General features: G+C 40.2%; 3 protein-coding genes and 1 long non-coding RNA gene across 12 annotated transcripts in view; 2 read left to right on the top strand and 2 right to left on the bottom strand.

The window, feature by feature from the left end:
- Positions 1–276: 276 nt before the first annotated feature.
- otc (ornithine transcarbamylase) lies at positions 277–4,929 on the top strand. Its single transcript, XM_030427723.1, has 10 exons — positions 277–441; positions 514–652; positions 761–842; positions 1,832–1,919; positions 2,174–2,327; positions 2,407–2,529; positions 2,704–2,757; positions 2,849–2,998; positions 3,500–3,637; positions 3,719–4,929. The coding sequence occupies exons 1-10, from the start codon at positions 359–361 to the stop codon at positions 3,776–3,778; spliced, it is 1,071 nt and encodes a 356-aa protein (XP_030283583.1). The 5' UTR covers positions 277–358; the 3' UTR covers positions 3,779–4,929.
- Positions 4,930–5,571: 642 nt separating this feature from the next.
- Positions 5,572–6,385, bottom strand: LOC115587752 (uncharacterized). Its single transcript, XR_003985156.1, has 2 exons — positions 6,114–6,385; positions 5,572–5,721 (listed from the first exon to the last, which is right to left on the bottom strand). It is a non-coding gene; the product is annotated as an uncharacterized LOC115587752 (long non-coding RNA).
- Positions 6,386–6,485: 100 nt separating this feature from the next.
- gpr161b (G protein-coupled receptor 161b) lies at positions 6,486–18,618 on the top strand. Of its 3 annotated transcripts, XM_030427721.1 has the most exons (7): positions 6,486–7,069; positions 8,473–8,558; positions 8,895–9,282; positions 13,129–13,850; positions 14,121–14,228; positions 15,622–15,747; positions 15,912–18,618. In XM_030427721.1, the coding sequence occupies exons 3-7, from the start codon at positions 8,939–8,941 to the stop codon at positions 16,181–16,183; spliced, it is 1,572 nt and encodes a 523-aa protein (XP_030283581.1). In that variant the 5' UTR covers positions 6,486–7,069; positions 8,473–8,558; positions 8,895–8,938; the 3' UTR covers positions 16,184–18,618. The 3 variants fall into 3 exon arrangements, with proteins under 3 accessions (XP_030283581.1, XP_030283580.1, XP_030283582.1); XM_030427720.1 differs by lacking the exon at positions 8,473–8,558 and having other exon boundaries at positions 6,487–7,069; XM_030427722.1 differs by lacking the exons at positions 6,486–7,069; positions 8,473–8,558 and adding an exon at positions 7,103–7,667.
- A 383-nt stretch (positions 18,619–19,001) lies between these two features.
- Positions 19,002–22,526, bottom strand: part of dcaf6 (ddb1 and cul4 associated factor 6) — a 30,040-nt gene continuing 26,515 nt past the window's right edge. For all 7 annotated transcript variants that reach the window (XM_030427714.1, XM_030427713.1, XM_030427715.1 and 4 more), the window contains 5 exons: positions 22,364–22,502; positions 21,382–21,538; positions 21,207–21,295; positions 20,384–20,489; positions 19,002–20,227 (listed from right to left, as the gene is read on the bottom strand). In XM_030427714.1, the coding sequence (XP_030283574.1) occupies positions 20,169–20,227; positions 20,384–20,489; positions 21,207–21,295; positions 21,382–21,538; positions 22,364–22,502 (550 nt within the window). In that variant the 3' untranslated portion in view covers positions 19,002–20,168. The remainder of the gene's footprint in view (positions 20,228–20,383; positions 20,490–21,206; positions 21,296–21,381; positions 21,539–22,363; positions 22,503–22,526) is intronic.

Raw genomic sequence — 22,526 nt, 5'->3', positions numbered from 1 at the left:
CTATCTATCTATCTATCTATCTATCTATCTATCTATCTTTCTATCTATCTATCTATCTATCCATTTAACTCAAATCTCGAATTCAGGTAGTCCACGTTTTACACGATGAATAACCAAAAACTGTCATAATCCCACTTTAGCTGTCATAATGTATATGCTGCAGGGACACATTCATGTTTTGGCCACTCCCCGTCCCCCCTCCTGTTGCGGTGACGTCAGTGGCAGCCTCGCCCCTGGTTGGTTGTATCTCTGGCAGCATGTGCTGTGCAGCAGGCACTGAATGAAAGTTGCTTTCTCTCTGATGAAACACCCACACTACATTACACTCCAGTTGTGGCTTTTCCCCTTTTGAGCTGCGATGTCTACTAAACTGTTATCTGTGAACAACACAGTTTTCAAATGTTTGAAAACTCTCGTGAACAGTCGACCTCGTGGGCTTAGGTAAGGCTCTCCACGTAACTTGTATGTGTATGTTTTGTCTGCAGTGCTAATATTGCGTGTGTGGCTTTCCAGCACCGGAGCTGCTTCTCTTGGCTCAGTGAGTTTAAAGGGTCGCAGCTGTCTCACGCTGAAGGATTTCAGCTCGGATGAGATCAAGAGGCTGCTGTGGGTGTCAGCGGATCTGAAACATCGTATCAAGCATGAAAAACAGGTAGTTAGTATCAGCTAAACCAGTGTTAACCACTGGTCTGGTGTCCTGCATTTTTACTGTGTAACTTCAGGGTCATTTAAGGAAGCTTGCTTGTTGTCTCTGTTTCAGTATCTTCCTCTTCTGCAAGGAAAGTCGATTGCAATGATATTTGAGAAGAGGAGCACCAGGACAAGAATGTCCACTGAGACAGGTGTCTGTTTTGTGTATAAGCTAAGAGTGTGCACAAGTGTATGTCATGTGCTTCAGTCTCCATTGCAGAACAGTATAGTGGTGTGGGCACATTTTAATGAATGCAATAGGTAGCTTTCAAGTGTCAGAGTGACACTTTTAATTTACGTTACTTTAATTTACAAATTTTAATACTGACTTTTTAAATGTCATTTATAAGCACCTAACTGAAATAAAACATCTCTGTTCACGGGGCCGATATTATTCATCAGTGTGTTCAGTGGTGGTAAAAGTCATTGTGAACACATACACAAAAGATTTGCTGAAAGGCGACTTTCAGTGCAGCGGTCCAACAGTCTGCATCTGAACTTTTCCCCTTTGCTGTCCCACTTCAACACTAATATGATTTTTAACACGATGGTCATTTAGGTTGCATGTAAGGATAAGTTTGAAAATGACAATTATATCCACTTACCCCAATGCTGATGTTTAGGAGGACGCTACAAAGCTGTTTTGCCAGTGAATCTCCAGAAATGATTTATAGACTACGAAACTTCACCTGACTTTCCAACTGGAGTAGTTGGGGACTTTCAAATGTAAAAAATGCTTTAAAATGTAGAAAAACAACCATAAAGAAACATAAAGTAGCTCCATACAGCTTGTCCTGCATAAGCCACCTTTCTGGAAACAAAGAGATCCCAAACTGATTTGAAAAGACAGAATTCACACCCTTTTTAAAGCAGCAATCTTCACTGTAGCTGCTAGGCTAAACGTATTAGCGTGCACCCCATCTGACGTGGGTACATGAGCTTGACTGCGAGATTTTGGAGCTTCTGAAGACTTGGATTACGCTAGACAACCTGTATGGAGCCACTTTATTTCCCCATTTTTTTTTAGAATTAATAACAAGTCCCCATCTACTTCAGATGTTTTCAATCTGCACAAGGGTAAGGAAATAATGACTGAATATTAATTTTTGGCCGAACTTCTCCTTTGATATCGTAATTCCAGGTTTTGCTCTGCTTGGTGGGCACCCTTGTTTCCTCACCTCTCAGGACATCCACCTGGGAGTGAATGAGAGTTCCACAGACACAGCAAGGTGAGACTTATGATAATGCAATGACACAATGACATAAATGTCTGTCAGTTGTTGGACGTAAGCCATTTATGTGCACTTGATTGTTTATCCAGGGAAGCCTCATTAGCATGACCTTTTTCAGTCTAATGCTGCCTCACATGAGTTGTTCAAGTTAGTAACAGTTGTCTCCTGTTGTCCACTGATGCTGCTAACATCTGAAGGGAAAGAAGAGTGTTTGTGGGTCAGTATATGTAACCGCTAAACTCCCACCACAGGGTTCTCTCAGGACTATGTGATATTGTGTTGGCGCGAGTCTACAGTCACTCGACACTGGTGGAGCTGGATAAGGAGGCCTCCATCCCCATCATAAACGGTCTGTCTGACCTCTACCACCCAATCCAGATTCTGGCCGACTTCCTCACCTTACAGGTACCGCAACCCCTCAATATACTGCAATTTTCATCCAGTAAATGATAATGTTTACTAAATTACTACCGTTCTCTTCCAGGAGCATTATGGGTCTCTCAGTGGACTGACAGTGAGCTGGATTGGAGACGGAAACAACGTCCTGCACTCCTTCATGATGACTGCAGCCAAACTGGGCGTTCATCTAAAGATCGCTGCGCCAAAGGTTTGCCTCGCTTTGTGCGGTCATGTACATTTGACGTCTCATTCAATGCTCTCCTCTTCTTTCTGCTTTCCTGTTTGGTAGATGCAGGTATAAATGCATGGCATCGATATTAAGCATCTGATTTCTCCAGTTGCAGAAACAAACAACTGTGGTTGACTGTATCTTGATTTTCAGGGGTATGAGCCAGAGCAGAGTGTTATCCAAGAGGCACAAAGACTCTCCAGAGAGGTGAGGTCTTCTGCAGGTGTAATTGTTATTTTAAAAAAGTCCTCTTGTTAAAGGACTGCTTATTAATTCATAACATTGCATTTTGTCTCAGCATGGGACCCAACTGGTTCTGACCTCCGACCCGATGGAGGCCGCCCACGGCAGCAACGTTTTGGTCACAGACACCTGGGTCAGCATGGGACAGGAGGAAGAGAAGAAGAAGAGGCTCAAAGACTTTAAAGGCTACCAGATAACAATGAAGGTAAATGAGAACACTGTCTTCGTAAGAGGCAAAATCCACATTTTTGGGTCGCCTGCAACATACAGGAAGCTTTTAGAGAAGTTAGCAGTTATTTTTAGTCATTGCCGACTCCCACATTGATTCCTTTTGACAGCTGAGCGTCAAAGGAGCGCCTGCTGACTGCCTGTACAGAAAGCAGTAGAATTCAACATTCTGCTAATTGTTTACATGATAAACTCTAACACTAATTACAGACTTCATCTAACATGTAAATCATCGTGCAAGCTTTAAATAAAACTCTTGCACAGACACGTAATTATATTGGTGACACCATTTTCTGAGAAAAAAAAATACAATAATCATTTTGGTAAATATAAGTATGTCTTTATGTCTTGCCAGTAAATCTTTGCAATATTTTCTGTCCCTGAGCAAAGAAGCAGACATTTATTTTTGGACAGTTTAGAGAGAGGGAGGGAGTTGAAATAAGCCTGAGCTCCATGTTTTGGTACTGGTCCGTTACAGACAGGAAGCGTGACCAAACCAGACTGGACCTTCCTGCACTGTCTGCCCCGGAAAATGGAGGAGGTGGACGACGAGGTGTTCTACTCCTCACGCTCCCTCGTGTTCCCCGAGGCAGAGAATAGAAAGTGGACGATCATGGTGAGAAACTTGCTTAAACACATTATTTGATGTATAATTTGTTTTTTTGCACTTACAACTTACGACTGTCCTCTGTTTCAGGGTCTGATGGTTTCTCTTCTGACTGACTACTCTCCACAGATCCCCATGCTCAAATTTTAACATCAGGTCTTAAGGCGGACTTTTACTTGTGTGTTATGATGGATGTCAATAGTACAACCACTAATAACACTATCACAAAACTGGAGGGATTACCAAAGTGTTTGTGTTTACATTGTTTAATTCAGAGCATTGATCATGAGGTTTACAGTGTAAATGGTGTTGCTATATTTGTGTTACTGAAAAGAAAAAAGATTACTGAGCCTTTCTTCAACTCATTAACAGTCTCTAACACTATCAACCCGAGCTGACCAATCACATTCCTTGCAGTCTCTGCATGGTGTTTACACAGCCGCTGAAACTCCCAACATATGTTTCATTTTTTTGAGGAAATGCACATCATTTGCTGTGCCTAAGCCCCTTTAACCCCTTAAGAACACCGTTCCAGCATACGAACACCCTTGTTTTTGGACGGAAACCAAAACCTGTGTTCCAACCTCTGTAACTCTGTGTCAGTATGTCATAGAATCACACTTACACTTCTATAAAAAACTTGAGGGTGTTACCATTCCAATGGTACCAAGCACATCCCTCAGTCTCAAACTATGTGGGAGCTGTCATGCTTTTAATTTCGGAATGTCATTTTGGAAAAAGAACCTTAAAATGGGGGCGTTCATTAAGAGGTTAATGCATAAGTATAAACCTGGCTTTACTGCCAAATGCTTTGATAACACCACACTCCTCCATTACCAGACCACTGCTTTTATGTGTTATTTAAAACAAATTACATATAAACTGAATTTCAAGTTACAGCAGACCATGTTTTCAGAATACATCATACATTTTGAAAGTACTGATTCGGTACACAGTAAGAAAAACAATTTGGAAACACTTGAAACTGGCTCGTCAAAGGTAATGCATCATAGCAGTGTAGATGACGTATTTAGAGAATGGGCTGAAAAATGGACAGAAACACAGGTATTGTAGATGTCATAAAGCAAGTCAACATTACGTTGAATGTTTAATGGAATGAATCCCCCTCCTGCAGGGTTGAACCTGATTTTATTATCCTTTTTAAGTCTGAATGTACACAAATGTGCCTTTTACGTCATGCTCTTCACACTTCTTCACTTCAAGAAGAACAAAACTGAGAGAATCAAATGTTTGTTCACTAACTATAAACAATAAAAGATTATACTCTATCCATAGTTTTAGTCAAAGTCTACAGTAGTCCATTTTTTGTTGCAGTGGAACCTAAACACTGTCTGAAATCCAGGGTTTAATTATTGAACACTCTTCTTATGTCTCAATGCACCTGTTGTCTTCTTGTTGAGATTTTCTATTTTTTTTTAACTCTTTTTTACTGAGATGAGCAATAAAAAGATGGTGCAACAAGCTCGTCAACTAACATCAACTCCACAAACAAAGACAAAAACAAGAACTGATGGCGTTGATATTTTACCCCTCTCTCCCTCCATTAATCACATCATTTACCTCCAATTAAGCACCACATATTCTATTCAGACCTGTGCTCTACTCATCTTTAGACCTAATGGAAGAGAAATGTATCTACAGTATAGACTGTGATCACAATTATCAATTATCATTATTAACAAACAATTATTATCACTTATTAAAAATTTGTTAGGGATATTGGGATATGGGTGCATTTATGCATGTGTATAGATAGGGAATAATAGTCAAATGAAATGTGTCACATTATTTTTGGGGACCAAAAATATTCACCAAAAACAAAATAAAATATTGGATATGTCATAGAATAAACAATCAAGTAAAACACAAAAATATCCCTGAGTAATTTAAATAGTGTATAATAATATAGAGATTATGTCATGTCATTGTCCGTAACCGCTTTATAACCTTTTATGGGGTCCCAGGATTTGTTGCTGTAGCCAGTCCCAGCTGTCTCCTGGCGAGAGCAGGACAAGTCGCCAGCTCTTTGCAGGGCCCTCACTGATGGCAGAGGCCGCCATGCAAGGTGCCAACTGCAAATCAGGAGCAATTTGGGGTTCAGTATCTTGCTCAAGGACACTTCGACATGCAGCTCAGCCCAACCCGGAGCCGGGATTTGAATCAGCGACCTTCCGATCACTAGCCGACCTGCTCTACCCGCTGAGCAAAGGCAACTCAAAGTGCTTTACAGAGGCGTACAATTACATTAAGAGACATTAAATATTACATTTAAAGTACATTGAAAACAGGCAAAAAGACATGAAGAAACAAAACATTGAAATTAGTTAAGAAATAGGTTTGAAATTGCTTCAATGAAAGGCATTGGCAACCAAAAAAGGTCTGCAGCCTTGATTTAAAGAGGTGAGAGTTGAAGTGGACCTGCGCATTTCTGGGAGTTTTTTTACAGATGTGTGGCACCTAATACCTGAACACTGCTTCTGTAAGTTAAGTTTTGAGTCTAGTGACTGAAAGCAGCCCTTTGCCTGTCGACCTCAGAGGTCTGAATGGTTCATAACGTAGCAGCAGATCAGAAATGAATTTTGTCCAGAAACCATTCAGTGCTTTAAAAGCCAACAGCAGGATTTTGAAATCTATTCTTTGACTGACAGGAAACCAGTTTTAAGATCTGATGACTGGGGTGATGTGCTCTACTTAAAAACTACATAATCCTTGTAGAGCTCATCACATCACTCTTCTAGACCAGAGGGCGCCATCTTATGGGCGGGGTCGGTATCGTCTCGCTTCTCTGATTGGATAACGAAAAGACAACTTGTTTGTGCGGGAAGCTTTGATCTACGTGGGTGGTCCAGCCGGTGAAAACGATGCTGCGTAGTGCTTCATTCATAAACATCACCAGCCTGTTATTATAGAAACACGCAGGATTACAAGGGCTTTTGAGTTTTTGTAAACATAAACACAAACGCCTACACTAACTACATGTCGCATCCGATGCAGAAGAAGGCGTACTTTTATTGTTTTCAACACACTGAGCGTCATGATGATTAAAAAGCGCACGACTTCAATGCAACAGCGCGACAATGCTCCTCACTTTAATGACAGGAAAGGCATGTTAACAGCTGTAATGGCGTAATGAAAACAGTTCGACTCTCATCGACGACCACCCACACAGTGAAGGAGTCTGCGAGGAGAGGGAGTAGGAACTGAGGTGGGAGGAGGACGCCATTGCAGCCGCAGCTGGCCGCCTGTGATTCGGCTGAGGAGGGACAAACGTTACCAAACTCAACAATGTCGGGGGGCTTTGAGAGATTTTTCAACCGCAGCCCGCAGTTACTTGGTTGTAGCGTGAAAACGGACTAGCAGGATGGACGGTTCGCCTTTTAAGAGGAGAAAATGTAGAGCCACAGCGCCGAGCCGAAACAGGTAAAGAGGGATAGCTGTGTTTCAGGGGGACAATGGGAGAAAGTTTGAGCTAACCTAAGCTAACTAACGGTAGTTGCTTTCGCTAAGTTAGCGTCACTGCTAGCGGACACAAACTAGTGCAGTCGCAGCTCTGCATCCTCTTCACACGTCTGCTTTTGTCACTGTCGAGCTGCACAGAAACATTAAATGTCGCTAGTCTTTGGCTTTAACCCCCGTTTTCTTGGCACTTTAGGTTAACTGTGTACAAAGTTAGTTATCCCGAGCATCGTCATGGTGAGAGATGGGAACTCATATGCTTCTCTGTTGTAAAACAGCGGCCGTTTGAATTGTAGACACCTTTCCACGACTGTAGTGTGGTCATTGTTGAGCTAACTCGATATACGTGTGATTTTTATTAGAGGGGGTTTTACCCTCTAAGCTTTTCACTTTGGTGTAACTAACGGTAACACTCGAAAGAAACGGCTCAGTTAACGTAACATGACTGCGAACATTCCCGAGGACGACAAAAAATGTAAAGTCAGTATTGCGATCTTTGAGCAACTTCAATTGAAGCTAAACCAGCAGTACAACAGTTCATGAATACCTCAGTCACTTCCAGGTAAAGCCCTGTAACATCGCCTTACAGCTGTTATCATTGTTATGTTGTTAGTTATTACGTAATTACATTATTACTACGAATACTGTAGTGTAAATACCATTTGAACTGTGTAGCTGGTCGAGTTGGAGACATTGTTGACATTTACATACACTGTTGTGTTAATATTTGCAAATTGATTGTTTATATACACCCGAGATGTGTTTATGTTTGCAACTCATCTGCAAAGTAACTAGTAACTAAAGCTGATAAAATACATGTACATACAACAGTGTGATAATTTGTTGTCCTTTAAAGTCAGTTTATTTATTCAGTTTATTCAGTCATGAAAACAAATAGTTTGTTTATTTAGGTAGTTTAGGCATAAAGAAATCATTCGACGAAGATCTTTCTCTTCTGATTAAAATTTCTTTCCCAAAACTAGTGTACCTTTAAAGCCACAGAGGCTAAATTATGTTTCAGCACGTTAACTTAAAATCACATCGCAACTACCTAGTGCTACTAACCATTTTTGCAACCACCAGTTTCAATTCATATCTATTGAGTATGAAAAGTAAATGGCATGCTCTTAAAACTAGCCTGAGCTGTGTAATCCTTTACTGTGTACATAAAGTCTGCTTTCAAGTTTTACAAGTTACAACATTTTTACCAGGCTATGCAGTGCAAACGTTTCATATCAAAATGCAAGCTGACGTGAAAAAAAAAATCTCAGTTATCAATGAAAAATGCCAAACCTTTGGTTCCTGCTTCGTAGACTTCCTGCTTTTCTGTTATTTGAATTTTTTTTTTTACATCATTATATCATCAGGTTTTGGTCTGTCGGTTGGAGAAAATAAGCATAGACTTGGGGTCTTGGAAATCATGGCAGGCATTTTTCAGGCATGTTCTGACAATGTAAGGACCTAATGATATTTTTTTTTTTCAATAGATTGATGATTGTGAAAATAATCGTTAGGTGCACCCCACCCTCTTGCTTCCTGTGATGGATTACACAACTCAAGAAAGTGTCAAGACACCACCAAATTATTTTCTTAGTGCACAGGAATTAATGGAAAACAAAGTTTGCCTAGGAAAATAATTGAAACATTTACTTACATTTACAAATTGTAAGCAGAACTTTTGATAATTTTATTTTTTTAGTCCGACAGTTTGTTAGATTATTTTTTAGCAATCTTTTATTTATTTATTCTGACATCATAATCACGTTATGCCATGCCTTTCTCCCGACAGTCTCCTACCAACCCTACACCTGTCCGGTGGCCCACTCTCTCACCATGAACACCAGTAGGAACTGCACTGCGTTGGGGAATGGTGAGGGTCTGACTGCCCTGGAGTCAGTCTCCATTGTGACCATCACACTCCTCGCCTGCCTGGGGAACCTACTGATAGTGGTGACCCTTTATCGCAGGCCTTATCTTCTCACACCCAGCAACAAGTTTGTGTTCAGCCTGACCCTCTCCAACCTGCTGCTGTCCATGCTGGTGCTGCCGTTCGTGGCTGTGAGCTCAGCAAAGAAAGAGTGGGTGTTTGGGGTGGTGTGGTGTAACTTCACTGCTCTACTCTACCTGCTCATCAGCTCTGCCAGCATGCTCACCCTCGGAGCTATTGCCATTGACAGGTTAGTGCTGGATAATGATTGTAATCATGAGCACTCTGATAATCGTGGTATCGTCATATCTTGAAAATGTATGAAAATTATTTAGCCACTGTGTGGCAGTGCAACAGGCTACAAGCACAACATTAACACAACCATGATCCAAAAAATTCTTCTCATTTTAGATGTAGGAGCAATACAATTCACAATAAATGTATATTTACAAAAAAACATCAATTTTAAACAATGAATATCTTTGCTCTGTGTTCAATTCAATATAGATTAAAAAGGATTTCCAAATCATTGCATTCTGTTTACCTTTTACACAGTGTACCAATGTTTTGGGGGATTGGGGTTGTATATCATCCTCTGTATGAAGTCGTTGTAGCTACATTGTTTAAAAAAGGATTCTTATTTAAATATGTAACGGTAGCATGCATTGTAAGTCCTTTCTGACCACCTGACCGTCCAGTTCAGTTTTTGTTCTCCACCAACTCCTGAGGCATTTATCTGGCTCTAAAGCTAGTAAATGCTCCACTATATTTATCAGCTAGTTGCTAACTTTGTATGTATGCTGTTTATCATAGGATTATCAGGTGTTTTTGCTAAAAACAGCTGAGTATTATGGCTGGAAACAAAGGTAATAGGGGCGATGCAAGTGAACCAAAACAGTTAAGTTGCAGGAAGTAAATTCAATACAATGAGCTCAGAGACACCCTGTTCGGCTTAAGGGAACTTCAGAGTTAGATTATACATGTCCCCTTACACATATTAATTTTAACCATTGTTAAAGGAGCACTATGTAGATTTGGAGAAGAAACTCAATCTCAGAATTTAAATATTTACAGTATTAATGAGGTAATAATACACTCATTTACTTTTTCCATATCTGAATAAACAAACTGTTCTCAGAGGAAAATAAGTTCCCCAGAACAATGTTTGAATCTAGAAATGTGGCAGGGTCTGCCACATATAAACAAAGTAAAACAGTATGAATTGCGTTGTCCTTTAAAGTCAGATTGTAGCAGTCCAATCGTTTAAAACTTGCTATCTTACATTGTTTGAGGCTGATTTTCCCAAATCCCTCAAGACTGATTGCAGGGAATTCAGATCACCTGTGCGCATAGTGGAGATACTGACTCTTGATTGATGAGTGGAAACAGCTTGGGGCATTTCCCTCCCAGCCAATCACAGTCTGATGACACCCTTTTTGTAAAGGCTTAAAGAGGTGGGGAATGGCACACAGTGGCTCTCACCCTCATTCTCAACCTTTCCCTGGCCCATAAGGAACCTCCCCTTAGATTGCCAGCGAGAAACTGTAGTTTGTTTAGGCCCTATTGGGTTTTCTTGGCTGCCCACAACATTTGTAGTGATAAACTGTGTTTATTTGGGAAGCCCTTAAAATCGAAGCCCCTATACACCTTCAGTTTGCCATTTTATTTCCCTGGGGCTTCTAGGAGGCATTTGTTTATTGGGCATTTCCACCTAGATTTGCATGTTTTTTGTATCTCTTTTTATGGAGGTTTGGCTGGCCTGTAAGCAATTCACTGCCAGTACCACCACAAGATTATTCAGTTTATTCAGTCATGAAAATGCTTTTGTTTATTTAAATTGTTAAGACATAAAAATCAGTTGGCAAATTTCTTCCCCAAAACTACATAGTGCACCTTTGATTTAGAAATATTGATGGGTGCAGCTTTAAAGTCAAACGTAAAACATAACATATCATTTTCATGCACAAAAAGCAGTGGATAATGGGTACAAATGTAGGTACTTGTTACCGGAATTTGTTTGATTGCTTTTGAGCAAGGCACTTAACCACCATGACCAGTGAATCTGCTCACTGACCAATGGCATCAGATTGTGGGTGTACTCGGCAGCTCCCACATGATAACAAGTGTTAGGCGGAACATTGCTAAGAACAGATGAAAGACAGAAATTGCGGTTTTGTGAGTGATGTCTCTGTTTACACAAATGTTGTCAGTGTGAGTAGTGTTAGTATTATTGTCTGCAAAAAATCGTTAATCCACAGTAAATGGAGAGACGCATAAAAATAGTACCAAGATAGTGGATGAAGGAATGATAGTTAAAGGCATCAGTCTGAAGTCAGTGGTTGTTGTACGATTATCTATTAAACTGAACTTGGGTATACATGTAAGGTCAGATTTGAGCTATTGGAGGAGAGGACCAGACATTTAATTCATTTTAACAAAATATCCTATTCAAAAAGCACAAATGGAGACATCCTAGAAATGTCAATTTTATCACAATAAAATCACATGTCTCATGTTCTCTACGGTGAAAGTTATTTGGTTTTTTTTTAAGATGTAACAGCAGATATTTCAGATACAGGTTTGACTCAAATTTGCGTTCAGTTTAGTTGGATCTGTCATGAAAATTTCTTCCCAACCACCTTTAGAGACCTTTATGGACTACTTTATGAGATTAGCAGCAGCTAAATTACATTTGTCAGTATGTATTTTACTCACAGAGCTTTTTATATTCAACGAATAAGTCAGTGTAGCTTGATATGCTTATTTTCCCTCAAAATAAGCACAATTGTCTGTCTTTTTTAATAAATGTAACGTGTCTTTACCTTGTTGCCTAAGTGAATATGAGATTCTGACATTTCTGGCTTTTAAAGAAACATACTAATCTTCTGTTTTGTTGTGAAAATGTAGTGTTTCCCTTTAAGGTCAGTATGTAGCCTTGTAAATAAGATTGGTTAACCACACACTTAGGTCATGGTACCTTTCTGGAGATTTTTCCAGCTCAAGTGACAAGCATTAGTCTGGCTTATTACACAGTAACCTTAATGTGGACAGGTATGAATGAACCATTCATCTGCAGGGCTGAGATTATACTTATTTTTAGAAACAAGAAACTGGTAAACAAATACAAGCTGACACGGATGCAGCTAATCCATCATTCTGGACTCAACTTTAACCCCTTTCTTTCTTTGCTTATTCTTTGACTAGATATTTACTGATTTGAATAAGAATGAAGTTGCACGAGTGTGTTTGAAAGAAGGGCTCACTTCTGTCCAATAGAAAAAAAGTAAAATATTTATATTCCTTAATTTAGGGTATTGTAACTGTAGCTGGTAGTATTGAAATTATACCCAGTCCTCCTGAATGGTTCTTTCAAGAACATTATTTATGAAGATTAGACAGAATAGTATAGTCATATATGACAGTAATTAACTTCATGTTATTTATGAAGTAAAAGATAAAGCCCCACCGAACATTTTGTGGTTCCGGGATGTTCTGTCTTTCTGTTTTGTGTCACTGTACATGTATTACATTTGTGTTTTGGACCATCAGATTTGACGAAATCCCATGGGACTGTGGGTAATTACCCTTATTTGTGGCCATTTTCCTTATATACTGTATAATAGACTAAAAGACTATCTGTTAAAAATGAATCGAATTCAAGTATATTTTCTAAAATATTTTTGTTTATGCATTTCAGGTTGGAATTGACATTTAAAAACCACCCTTGTTATATCATACTGTTATTCCTGTTATTGTGGATCACACAAGACTATAAATTGCAGTTACTGAGATCCCTTGTAAATTAGCTCAGTAGCACACAGTCCTCACTGTTCTCTGTGCTGTCCTAATTACTCCAAGCACCTTCGGGAATTTTTGATTACAGTGCATGTTTGTGTTCTTCCTGCCAAGCCTCTCCTTTTCTGTTGTGTTTGCATTTTTTCAGAGAACTTTTTCCAGCATTGTTTGGAGGAAAAGCTCAGCCTTTAGCTTCACTCTGATATGAGCGGTCCCCGTGGACCAGATGGCTCCCATGAGACTAGCTTGGAGTTTTCTTTCTGCAGGGTTTCCTAACTGTGCTCCTCTCTCGACCAAACAGGTACTACGCAGTTCTTTACCCGATGATCTACCCCATGAAGATCACAGGAAACCGGGCAGTCGTCGTCATTGCCTATGTGTGGATACACTCCCTGGTGGGCTGTCTGCCTCCTCTGTTCGGCTGGTCGTCCTTTGAGTTTGACTGTTTCAAGTGGACCTGTGTTGCGTCTTGGCACAGAGAGCCGAGCTACTCAGCCTTCTGGGTAACCTGGTGCACCCTTCCCCCCTTCTTTGTCATGCTGGCCTGTTATGGTGTAATTTTCCGTGTTGCCCGCATGAAAGCTCGGAAAGTACACTGTGGGACGGTTGTTGTGGCCCAGGACGACTCCAGTGGAGCTCAGAGGAACGGACGTAAAAACTCAAGCACCTCCACCTCCTCTAATGGAAGCCGGCGGAGCCTCGTGTATGCGGGGAGTCAGTGCAAGGCCTTCGTCACCATCTTAGTGGTGATTGGCACCTTCCTCATGACCTGGGGGCCATATGTCGGGGTGGTTTGCACCGAGGCTCTGTGGGGTCAAGGGAGTGTGTCTCAGGGACTGGAGACTCTGGTGGCTTGGCTCTCTTTCTGCAGCGCCGTGTGCCACCCGCTCATCTACGGTCTATGGAATAAAACCGTGAGGAAGGAGCTGCTAGGGATGTGTTTCGGAGATCGCTACTACAGAGAGTCGTTTGCCACACGGCAGAGGACGTCTCGCCTCTTCAGCATCTCCAACAGAATCACAGGTGAGAGAGCAACAGTGGCTCTGTATGTCATGCTGATCAATTCAGAGTAGTGTTTACATCATTCTGTAGATGGTCTTTTGATGTTTTTAATGTAATATACTAAAACATAGACCAAGTATATTGACCAATTATGTTTATACCTAAAAAAAACAAGAAGAGAGTGCTGTCATAAATATTAAATGGGTAGTGCAATAAGTGAGTGACATGCATAATGTTGGTGTTTCTATGCTTCATGTGTTGTATGATGAGATCTTGCTTGTGTTCTTTCAGACTTGGGTATGTCCCCACACCTGACTGCCATGCTGGCGGGTGGAGGGCACCTGCTGGCCCCAGGCAGCAGCACAGGAGACACCGGCTTCAGTTTCACTCAGGACTCATGTAAGTGTAGCACACAGGAAGCAGAAGTAACGGGGAGTCTATCCTCACTTCATACCATATACTAATTCTACACAGTATGTTATATTTATATTAAACTATTTACATTTAGGGCATTTATTAGACACTTTTGTCCAAAGGAATTTACAGTAGTTCATACATACACTGATGGCAGTAGCTGCCATGCAAGGTGCCGACTTGCACCAGACATTGGGAGCAGTTTGGGGTTCAGTATCTTGCCAAAGACACTCAATTGGATATGCAGACCAGGGGAATCGAACTAGCGACAGCTGCCCAACATACTATATACACTTATAATCAAAGTATAATCTTTTTGACTTTGTGACCTTGTACATTTAATTTGTGAAGTGATCCTTCGAAGGCAGAAAAATTTATTTCTCAACATGTAACTCTTGATTTGTGTGATGTTCAAATTGTGTCACCACCACCCAAGATTCCAGTGTCAAATAACTGTAATCATGGGTGATGGTGACACAATTCAAACATCACAAAAATCAAGAGTTTAAGGTATGCCCGAAACTGACTAAAAATGTTTTATTTTTGAGTGTATGGACACTATCCTCTCTGCAATGCAATTTCAGGCACACCTTATTTTGTCACTGTGTAAACTCATTAAATACTTGCTAAGAATGAATCTTGGGACACACAAACTCTGAACGTTACGTTTCACTGAACACTTCCGTCTGTTAATACATTTGATACTAGTAATATCTGCTAAATAATTTCGATTCAACAGTGAAATGAATTTATCAGATTAATTCTGGATCTTTTGAACAACCTAAATTTACTCATATTTGAAATGCAGTGAATAAATTGTTTGATTGCAACAAAATAGTTTCAGCCATCAGTCGTAAACAAACAGTCACGTATCTGAAGCCTGGGCCCTTTAATAGACTAATGAGCTTTTTTCCAACAGAACATAAAAGTCAGAGTTTGTAGGTCTTCTGTTGAATTGAGTTTTGGCTGATTGCTTCCTCGATTATTCATTTAATTTCTTAAAATGAAAATCCACATGGTTATTGAGCCCAAGGTGACATCTTAAAATTACTTGTTTAGTTTGACCAATAGTTTCACATATAAAGATATTACATTTTGACATCTTTCCTGATAAATTGCTTACATCAAATGGAAATAATGTGATTCATGACACATCGTGCAAACATGAGGTTTCAAAAGGCTGACAGATGGTCTTATTAACTCGATTGCATCATGCTCCCACAGCTTTGTTACAGTCAGCCTCACATTCCTGTTTCACAGCTCATGTTTTCAGTTCAGAATGGCTTTGGGTAGGGCAAGTAATGTCATGTGTAAAACAAATAACAACTCATTTGTGTCCTTTCATTAAGAATGTAACGCAGTGTGTTCCTCCACGCAGGCACGGACGTGATGCTGCTGGATAACTTCTCCACAGATGGCTCCTCCCAACCACAGTGCCATGGGAATCTGTCCGGGAAGAGGAGGAGCTCTGTCACCTTTGAAGACCAGGTGGAGCATTCCAAAGGTATCTGTCGTCTCCAGCTACACAACAGATTACAGGGAGGGGAGTCGCTTCAAACTCACTGAGGGACTACAATATTAGTTTGTGTACAAAGCAAAACATCACGCTGAACTTAAGATGTGTTTGTCTGACGGGCCTAACAAAGTCATTCTTTTTTTTTTCCACAGCTGAAAACACATCCTCTGTTCAAGTCCACGCAGAGGTACACAAATCTCTCGACACCTTCGCGTCCTGTTTGGCAAAGGCGATAGAGAGCGATGCTAAGCTCACCCTGTTTGGGGAGGATCTGGGTCTGCCAGGGGGACTGTTTACCACCAGAGCAGCACCCAGACCCAGATACCTGGATGGTCAGAGACTGAGGCTGGAGAGTATTGATGAAGGGATCGTTAAAGATGACAGAGATGAAGAAGAGCAGGATGTGGAGGAAAAACCGGCCTGAACACAGCTGGTCTGAACAGTCTTATACACCAGTTTATAAGTGAACTATAGGGGTCTTTCACCCTTCATACTACTACATGTGGCCAATCATAGTGGTGCTCATCCTGCTCTGTGGTACAGTATAAGAAGTCTGATCTCTCTACACATGGTACTCCATACTTGAAATTATTAGGAAACAGGAAGAGGCACATTATTCATTACGCTATGTTGGACCAGGCGCACACCATCAGTGTCTTTGCATACTTTTATAAGGATCAGTGTAATCACATAGGAAGCCTTTACTACTGTAGCCTAAATTATCTGATTGTTGTAGTACTTTATTACTACGCATTGTTGTGTTTCCTCTTATTATAACATGCCTCATTAGGGCTGGGCAATATGAAGATATAGAACTCCTATCTTCCAAAAGACACTTAACACTGTTATCAGATCAGTTTGAAATGTCTCCTTTGTTATGAAAATGATGTTTCAAGCCCAGATTCAGGCATTCAGAGACAGTTGATTTTTAACATACTGCAAACTGATGCTCCACACACACTGGTGTTTCCTCTTATTGAGTCTGATTGTTGAACCTTTTACTGTGTGACTGTGAACAAACAGGACTTAACACTCTTTCAGCTTAACTTGCACCTTCACTTAACTTAAAATATTGTGCAATGAAAATATAGTACCATATCCATTACACTGGGTTATAAATACCTTAAATAACAGACTTCACGGTCATTCTTACAACCTCACTCATTACCATAACTTTGGTAAGACAGAGAGAATCAGAGAGAACATTTACAGGGCTTTAAACGTGATACAGCAGACATCTTAAAGGGAGCAGATAACAGTGTTGTGAGTCCTTTGGGTGATAGTATTCACACTTTTTTTTCACAGTAGACATTTTGACATGTCACAGGAGAAAAGCATCAGGTATGAATAAATCAAAAATGGGTGAATTCCATTTAGCTGCTTCAATATCAGGGTCCTGGTATTGTGCATCCTGGCTCACTGACACCACTTACAGGGACATTTGAATTTAATTGAGGATTCTTTTTTGATGTTATCAGTCAAAATGTCTACTATGGGGGGGAAAAAAGTACAGGAAATTGATGGAATATAAAAGTAAATAATGTGATTCATCATAGGAACTCTCAACATGATAATAGTGATGCAGTATGTGTTTGTATTGCCCAGTCCTAAGCGTCATCATGTGAACAGTGTCTGTTGGCCAACATTTGTAGTCTTGATAAGGTACTTGCAGTGTAACATGGTCCTTATTCTGTAGGGCCCTGATGTAACCACAGGTTTACTGGGAACCAGGATGGTCACGATTATCTGCTACAGTAATTGCACTTGAACATGTCGTGTGTACATGATCTTATAGAAACCACTCTCATTATGTGTCAGATACTGTCTGTCCAAGGTAAAGCAGTGTATTAGCTGCGAAATGGGTTAATGAGTAAATGAAGTCCAGAATTTGTCACAAACAGATGAAATCAGTATTTCAAGATTAGTATATTAATGAAAATGCATTAGGAGGACCCTAATTTCATTATATTGTGCACATACTGAGCAGTGCAAAGCGACCATGTCAGAAAGTCAAATTAACAGAAAAACAAGTCTTATTGGAGGACAAGTTCTGTGTGAGGAAAGAACGGGTCCTTATGTACAACACTGTGTCTTAGTAAATATTCATTCACACAGAAGCTTTATCTCAGTCTATACACTCCATCGCTCCCCTTACTATTATTAAAGGAACTCAGTGGACATTTGTAATATGTAGAGCACAATTCCGGTGCTTCAGTTTTACCTCGTGTCTTATTATGTTTGAAAGGTACTTTCTTCCTTTTGTAAGAAAATCTATAAACCTGAGAAGTGATGTAACCTTTGATTTCTACTACACAGTAAGTATTAATACAAGTATTTGCATTAAAGTTTTGTATCAAGATTCTTCTATAAAAACGTTTTTACATAAATATTTCTGAACCAATTTATTTAGTCTTTGTGTTGCTCTGACCCTGTGAACAAGTTAAGCTGAAGGATGTTGGTGTCAGTATAACAGCCACCTGTCCTGAGCCTCTTGCGTATTACTATTATATTCATGTGAAGTTAAATGCCAGGAGGTGTCTGAAAAATCTCACTGAACTATTTTCTAGAAAGAAAGTTTCCTAACGAGCCACAATGTTAGTCTGGTTTGAAATCCAGCCCACCGGTGTCGTTTGTCCAGTCCGGTGCAGCAAGTAAGCTGATGAGTGGTTGTCAGAAAGCATAGCTTGTATGAGTCAAGCGTGCAAAGCTGGTAAATGGCACAAGCCTTTGTGTCCAGTAACACCCCTGCGGACACATACCATCAGACCTGAGGTGTCCTGGACCACGTTGCATTGTGGGCAATGTAGGCAACAGGTTATGACAAAATGGAAAAGCGTAGAATAAAAACGATAATCTCTGGTTTTGTTGTATCGAGTTTTGACATGGGTCAAAAAATGTATACAATGCAGGACATTCTGCAGGATCAAATGTTTTGTTGTGTCCAACAATGTTATGGGAGTGTAAAGCTAAATCAGTGAAGAACAGTTTTAAGTACCTATGCAAGTCCACAAAGACTCTACTAACAATGCAAACAAAGATGGCAGCCAGTAATGACATTGTTCATCCCTCAGTTTGTATAATTTAAATGAAACTTAAGGAACGGTACAGTTGATCACATTGATTTTTTCCTCATCCTGATGAAGTGTGTTTTCTGATGGCTGCCTGTATTTATTGTTTGAGAAAAAGGGATGCTTAGTTCCGTGATGCAAGTGTAGTGATACTGAAAAAAATAGTTCAACACCTTTGGTAGCTTTGTCTTTATAAGATCATACATAATGTCAGACTGTTCATGTCCGTCTTACAAGTAAAAACTGTTTCAATGTTCATATGGGCACCTGATTATTGTTTAAGACGGACATAAAGTTGTGAACCTACACTATTCATTAATTTTAGAAATTAATAAAAAAACTGAGCTTTAGAATTCTGCTATTAGTCTGTAGAACATGACCTTTAAACATCAGTTACACCAGGTCTGCACTACGTTTAAGTTAGGCAGAGACGGGAAGGATGTTTAGTTTTAGGATACAGCTATGGGGTTTCAGACAACACAGCTCATCTTAAACCTGACGCTAAGCTTATGACAGAACAAGTCATGCCAACCTTCTGCATCACGGGACAGATGGCGTCTGTTTCTGCAGAGTAATGGACTGTCTACTGCCTAAAGAATTCAATGTGCAAAGTACAGATTGTTGTTTATCTCTGAAGTGGTTTTTAATCCACTTGTTTGCTTTTTGCACAGTTGTCTCTTAAGCTTTTTTCTTCCAGACCCATGTGCAGACATCTTGTTGAGATGCCATAGCTTTTCTTTATTTTGTCCAAATTCTGTGAAAGATAAGCATTTATTGACATGTCCCTTTTGGGGGGGAAGAAGAACCACAGCTTTGTTTCTTTTAAGGTTTCTTCAACAACAAAATTAAAGCATTCTCCAGGTATGTTTTACTTAAAAGTCCGTTACATGCGTAACTGCCGCAGCAGCACATCAACATTTCTTAGCTTTGTGCTACAAATTCAAAAAGTCACACGTTAACACTGATCAAAGCTCACTTTCTCCTAACAAAATAATATTGCACTTAACATTCTCGCACACCAGTCGCCATTATTCTCACATATGTGTATATGTATATATATGTATATATACATATATATACACACACATATACATATATATACATATACACATATATATACATATATATTTACTGACGTCCTTGCCTTTTGCATTCACACAGATCCTCATACAGAAACATCAGTAAGAAAGTCATCTTAAAAAAACACAGGGGGGCTAGAAATTACACTAATTTCAAAAGGAAGTATTCTACACTATACTTGTACAAATCTCAGGTGTTTTTTTTTCAAGTGCTATACAGCAAAAACAAATAGTGTTTTCTTTCAAATTAAACGCCAGCAGGCTACTGCTCGTCCTCGTTTTCCTGACCCGAACCTTCGGAGCGATCACCTTCCAGTCGATCTGCAAAGGAGAGAGGGAAAAGGGCAGACATTGAAGAAAACAAGGTCCTGAGAAAGGCAAAGCCAGTTAACAGCATCAGTACCTGGGCATTAATAGGCACAAATATCAAAACGTGTGTGTGTGTGTGTGTGTGTGTGTGTTTGCCTGTGTGTTTACCTGATCTGATGTGATTTAGGGAGGCCAACATTCGGAGCATGAAGGAGGCAGGGACTGTGATTGTGTTCCTTGTTTCCTCAAGCATCAGCTCGTTCCGAGTTATTACCTTGATAAATAAAACAGAGAGTTGAGATTAGGACGTATACTGGATTCTTTGAGGGTACACAAATAGACTTTTTAATTTGACTGACGGAATGATTAAGTGGGTTGTGGATGATTTCCTCTCTGTTTTGGGAATCTCTGATATCTGATTTTGTAACATAAGAGAAGTTAAGATACGGCATCGGTGGGAGAACTCCTCTTTTTGTAAGAAAGTAGTAGAGGACACTGAATCCTTTGGCAAGTAAGTGCAGTTTGGCATAAAAATAAGTAGCTGAGCCGGTGGATCACTTTGTTCATGTAAGACACCACTGATTAATATTTTTGTGCCCTGATGGCTATCTGAATTAACCCATAAGAAAAAGTTAAATATTTTCGAAAACAGACTCTTTACTTTGATCACGACAGTTGGATAAAAAGATCCAGATAACGTGAAGCCAACTGTCGGTTAGCTTAGCATAGACTCTTGAAAAAGAGAAAACAGTTTGCCTGGGTATGTCCAACAATAATCCCACCTCACACCATATACAGCACGATAATAAATTCACTGTTAGCACATTATATATTGTTTGTTTAATCTGTGCAAAAACCAAAGTGTAAAAACAACAACTCAGTAAAAACTGAGATGAACCTTTTTGAAATGTTTTCTTTTTGAATTAGTGGAACTGTGTATTAGGGTCTCAATCATGATTCAGTCAATTCACTGATCTCTTTTCAGTCGTACCTCACTAGCAAGAACTCTGTTGAAAGATGGCGACGCTTCCAGCGGCGACCAAATCTTGATATCATAGTCTATCCCTGAAGAAGCCAGAACTGAAACAGAGCAGAAGATGAACAGGAGGGTTAACGCATATCGTTGTGTCGTCTGAGCTGCAGAGTGTAGGCGAGCCGAGACTCACTGGGGTCGAAGGGGTGCGGCTGCAGGCAGTTGACCACGTGGTTGTCGGCTTCGAGCAGCATGAGGTGCTCCGCGGTGTGTCTGTCCCAGATGAAGATGTGGCCGCAGTCTGAGCCGCTCATCACAAAATTGTTCCCCCAGAAACACGACTCCTTTATCTGAAGATAAGGGAAATAAAAAACACACCATGAATAACTGTTCTGCTGCCTGTTAAAGAAATAGTTTCACATTTTGGGACACTAGATGTTGTTCTCTCTGAGAGTTCGATAAGAAGAGTGACACTACTCTCTTATCTGATAAGTACAGAGCTGGAGACAGGAGCAGATTATCTAGGTTTAGTATAAAGACTAGATACAAGGAGAAAGAGCTAGCCTGTCCCCGTCGCAAAGTCAAATATATACAGGCCAACATTTTTCTCACCAATGTGTGCTTGACTTGTAGACAGTTTTGGTGTGTTTACAATGCAGCTTTTTTTTTGGCCGAAACAGGCAACGTAAGGCTACACACCAGCTGGCCCCCCGTCAACTGTTGATGTGGGTTTGATGTCTCTGGTTCCTTACAAAACTCTGATAAGACTCCATGAAGTCACTAAACCCACCTGCTGGTTACCAAGGAGTAGTTACAGAACTTTTTTTTTTTTTTTTTTACTCCAGAAGCTTTCATTTTATTTTGCTTTGAAGCACACAATAAGATACAACGTGTTAATTACTGAGATTTAGAGCTTGAGGTTGATGTATTTTTTTTACTTTAGACAGACTCGGGATAGCATTTCCCTGTTTCCTGTCTTTATGCAAAGCTAAGATAATGAAGAAGCCTCCCAAAACCAACTTCATACGCTGATACACGACAGTGGTACGACTGATCTTTTCATCCGACTCTCAGAAAACAGCAAATAGGTGAATCTCTTCAATTATGAAACAGTTGCTTCAGAAGTCTTTTTCATACACTCCACACCAACATGATGTAAAAGGCGTGACACGTACCATTGTCCTGGAGTTACGGTGGCCTTTGTAGACCATTTTGACCGAGGGTCTCCTGATATTCTGGGTCTCGCTCTCCTCCATCTCCCTCCTCTCTTTCCTCCGACGGAACAGCTCCTGGATCCGAGCGGCTGCTGACCGTCTGTCAAACACAACAAAAATCAAT

This window comes from Sparus aurata, chromosome 9, assembly GCF_900880675.1.
Source record: "Sparus aurata chromosome 9, fSpaAur1.1, whole genome shotgun sequence".
In the NCBI taxonomy this organism is placed as follows: domain Eukaryota; kingdom Metazoa; phylum Chordata; class Actinopteri; order Spariformes; family Sparidae; genus Sparus; species Sparus aurata.
This window is presented reverse-complemented; position numbering and strand designations above follow the sequence as displayed.

Bases quoted from the DNA above. Each gene is read 5' to 3' on its own strand.
- otc (XM_030427723.1), top strand. From the start codon at position 359: ATGTCTACTAAACTGTTATCTGTGAACAACACAGTTTTCAAATGTTTG. The intron at 2,999-3,499 runs GTAAATGAGAAC...GGTCCGTTACAG, and splicing joins GCTACCAGATAACAATGAAG to ACAGGAAGCGTGACCAAACC. The intron at 3,638-3,718 runs GTGAGAAACTTG...CCTCTGTTTCAG, and splicing joins ATAGAAAGTGGACGATCATG to GGTCTGATGGTTTCTCTTCT.
- gpr161b (XM_030427721.1), top strand. From the start codon at position 8,939: ATGAACACCAGTAGGAACTGCACTGCGTTGGGGAATGGTGAGGGTCTG. The intron at 9,283-13,128 runs GTTAGTGCTGGA...TCGACCAAACAG, and splicing joins GGAGCTATTGCCATTGACAG to GTACTACGCAGTTCTTTACC. The intron at 15,748-15,911 runs GTATCTGTCGTC...TTTTTTCCACAG, and splicing joins CCAGGTGGAGCATTCCAAAG to CTGAAAACACATCCTCTGTT.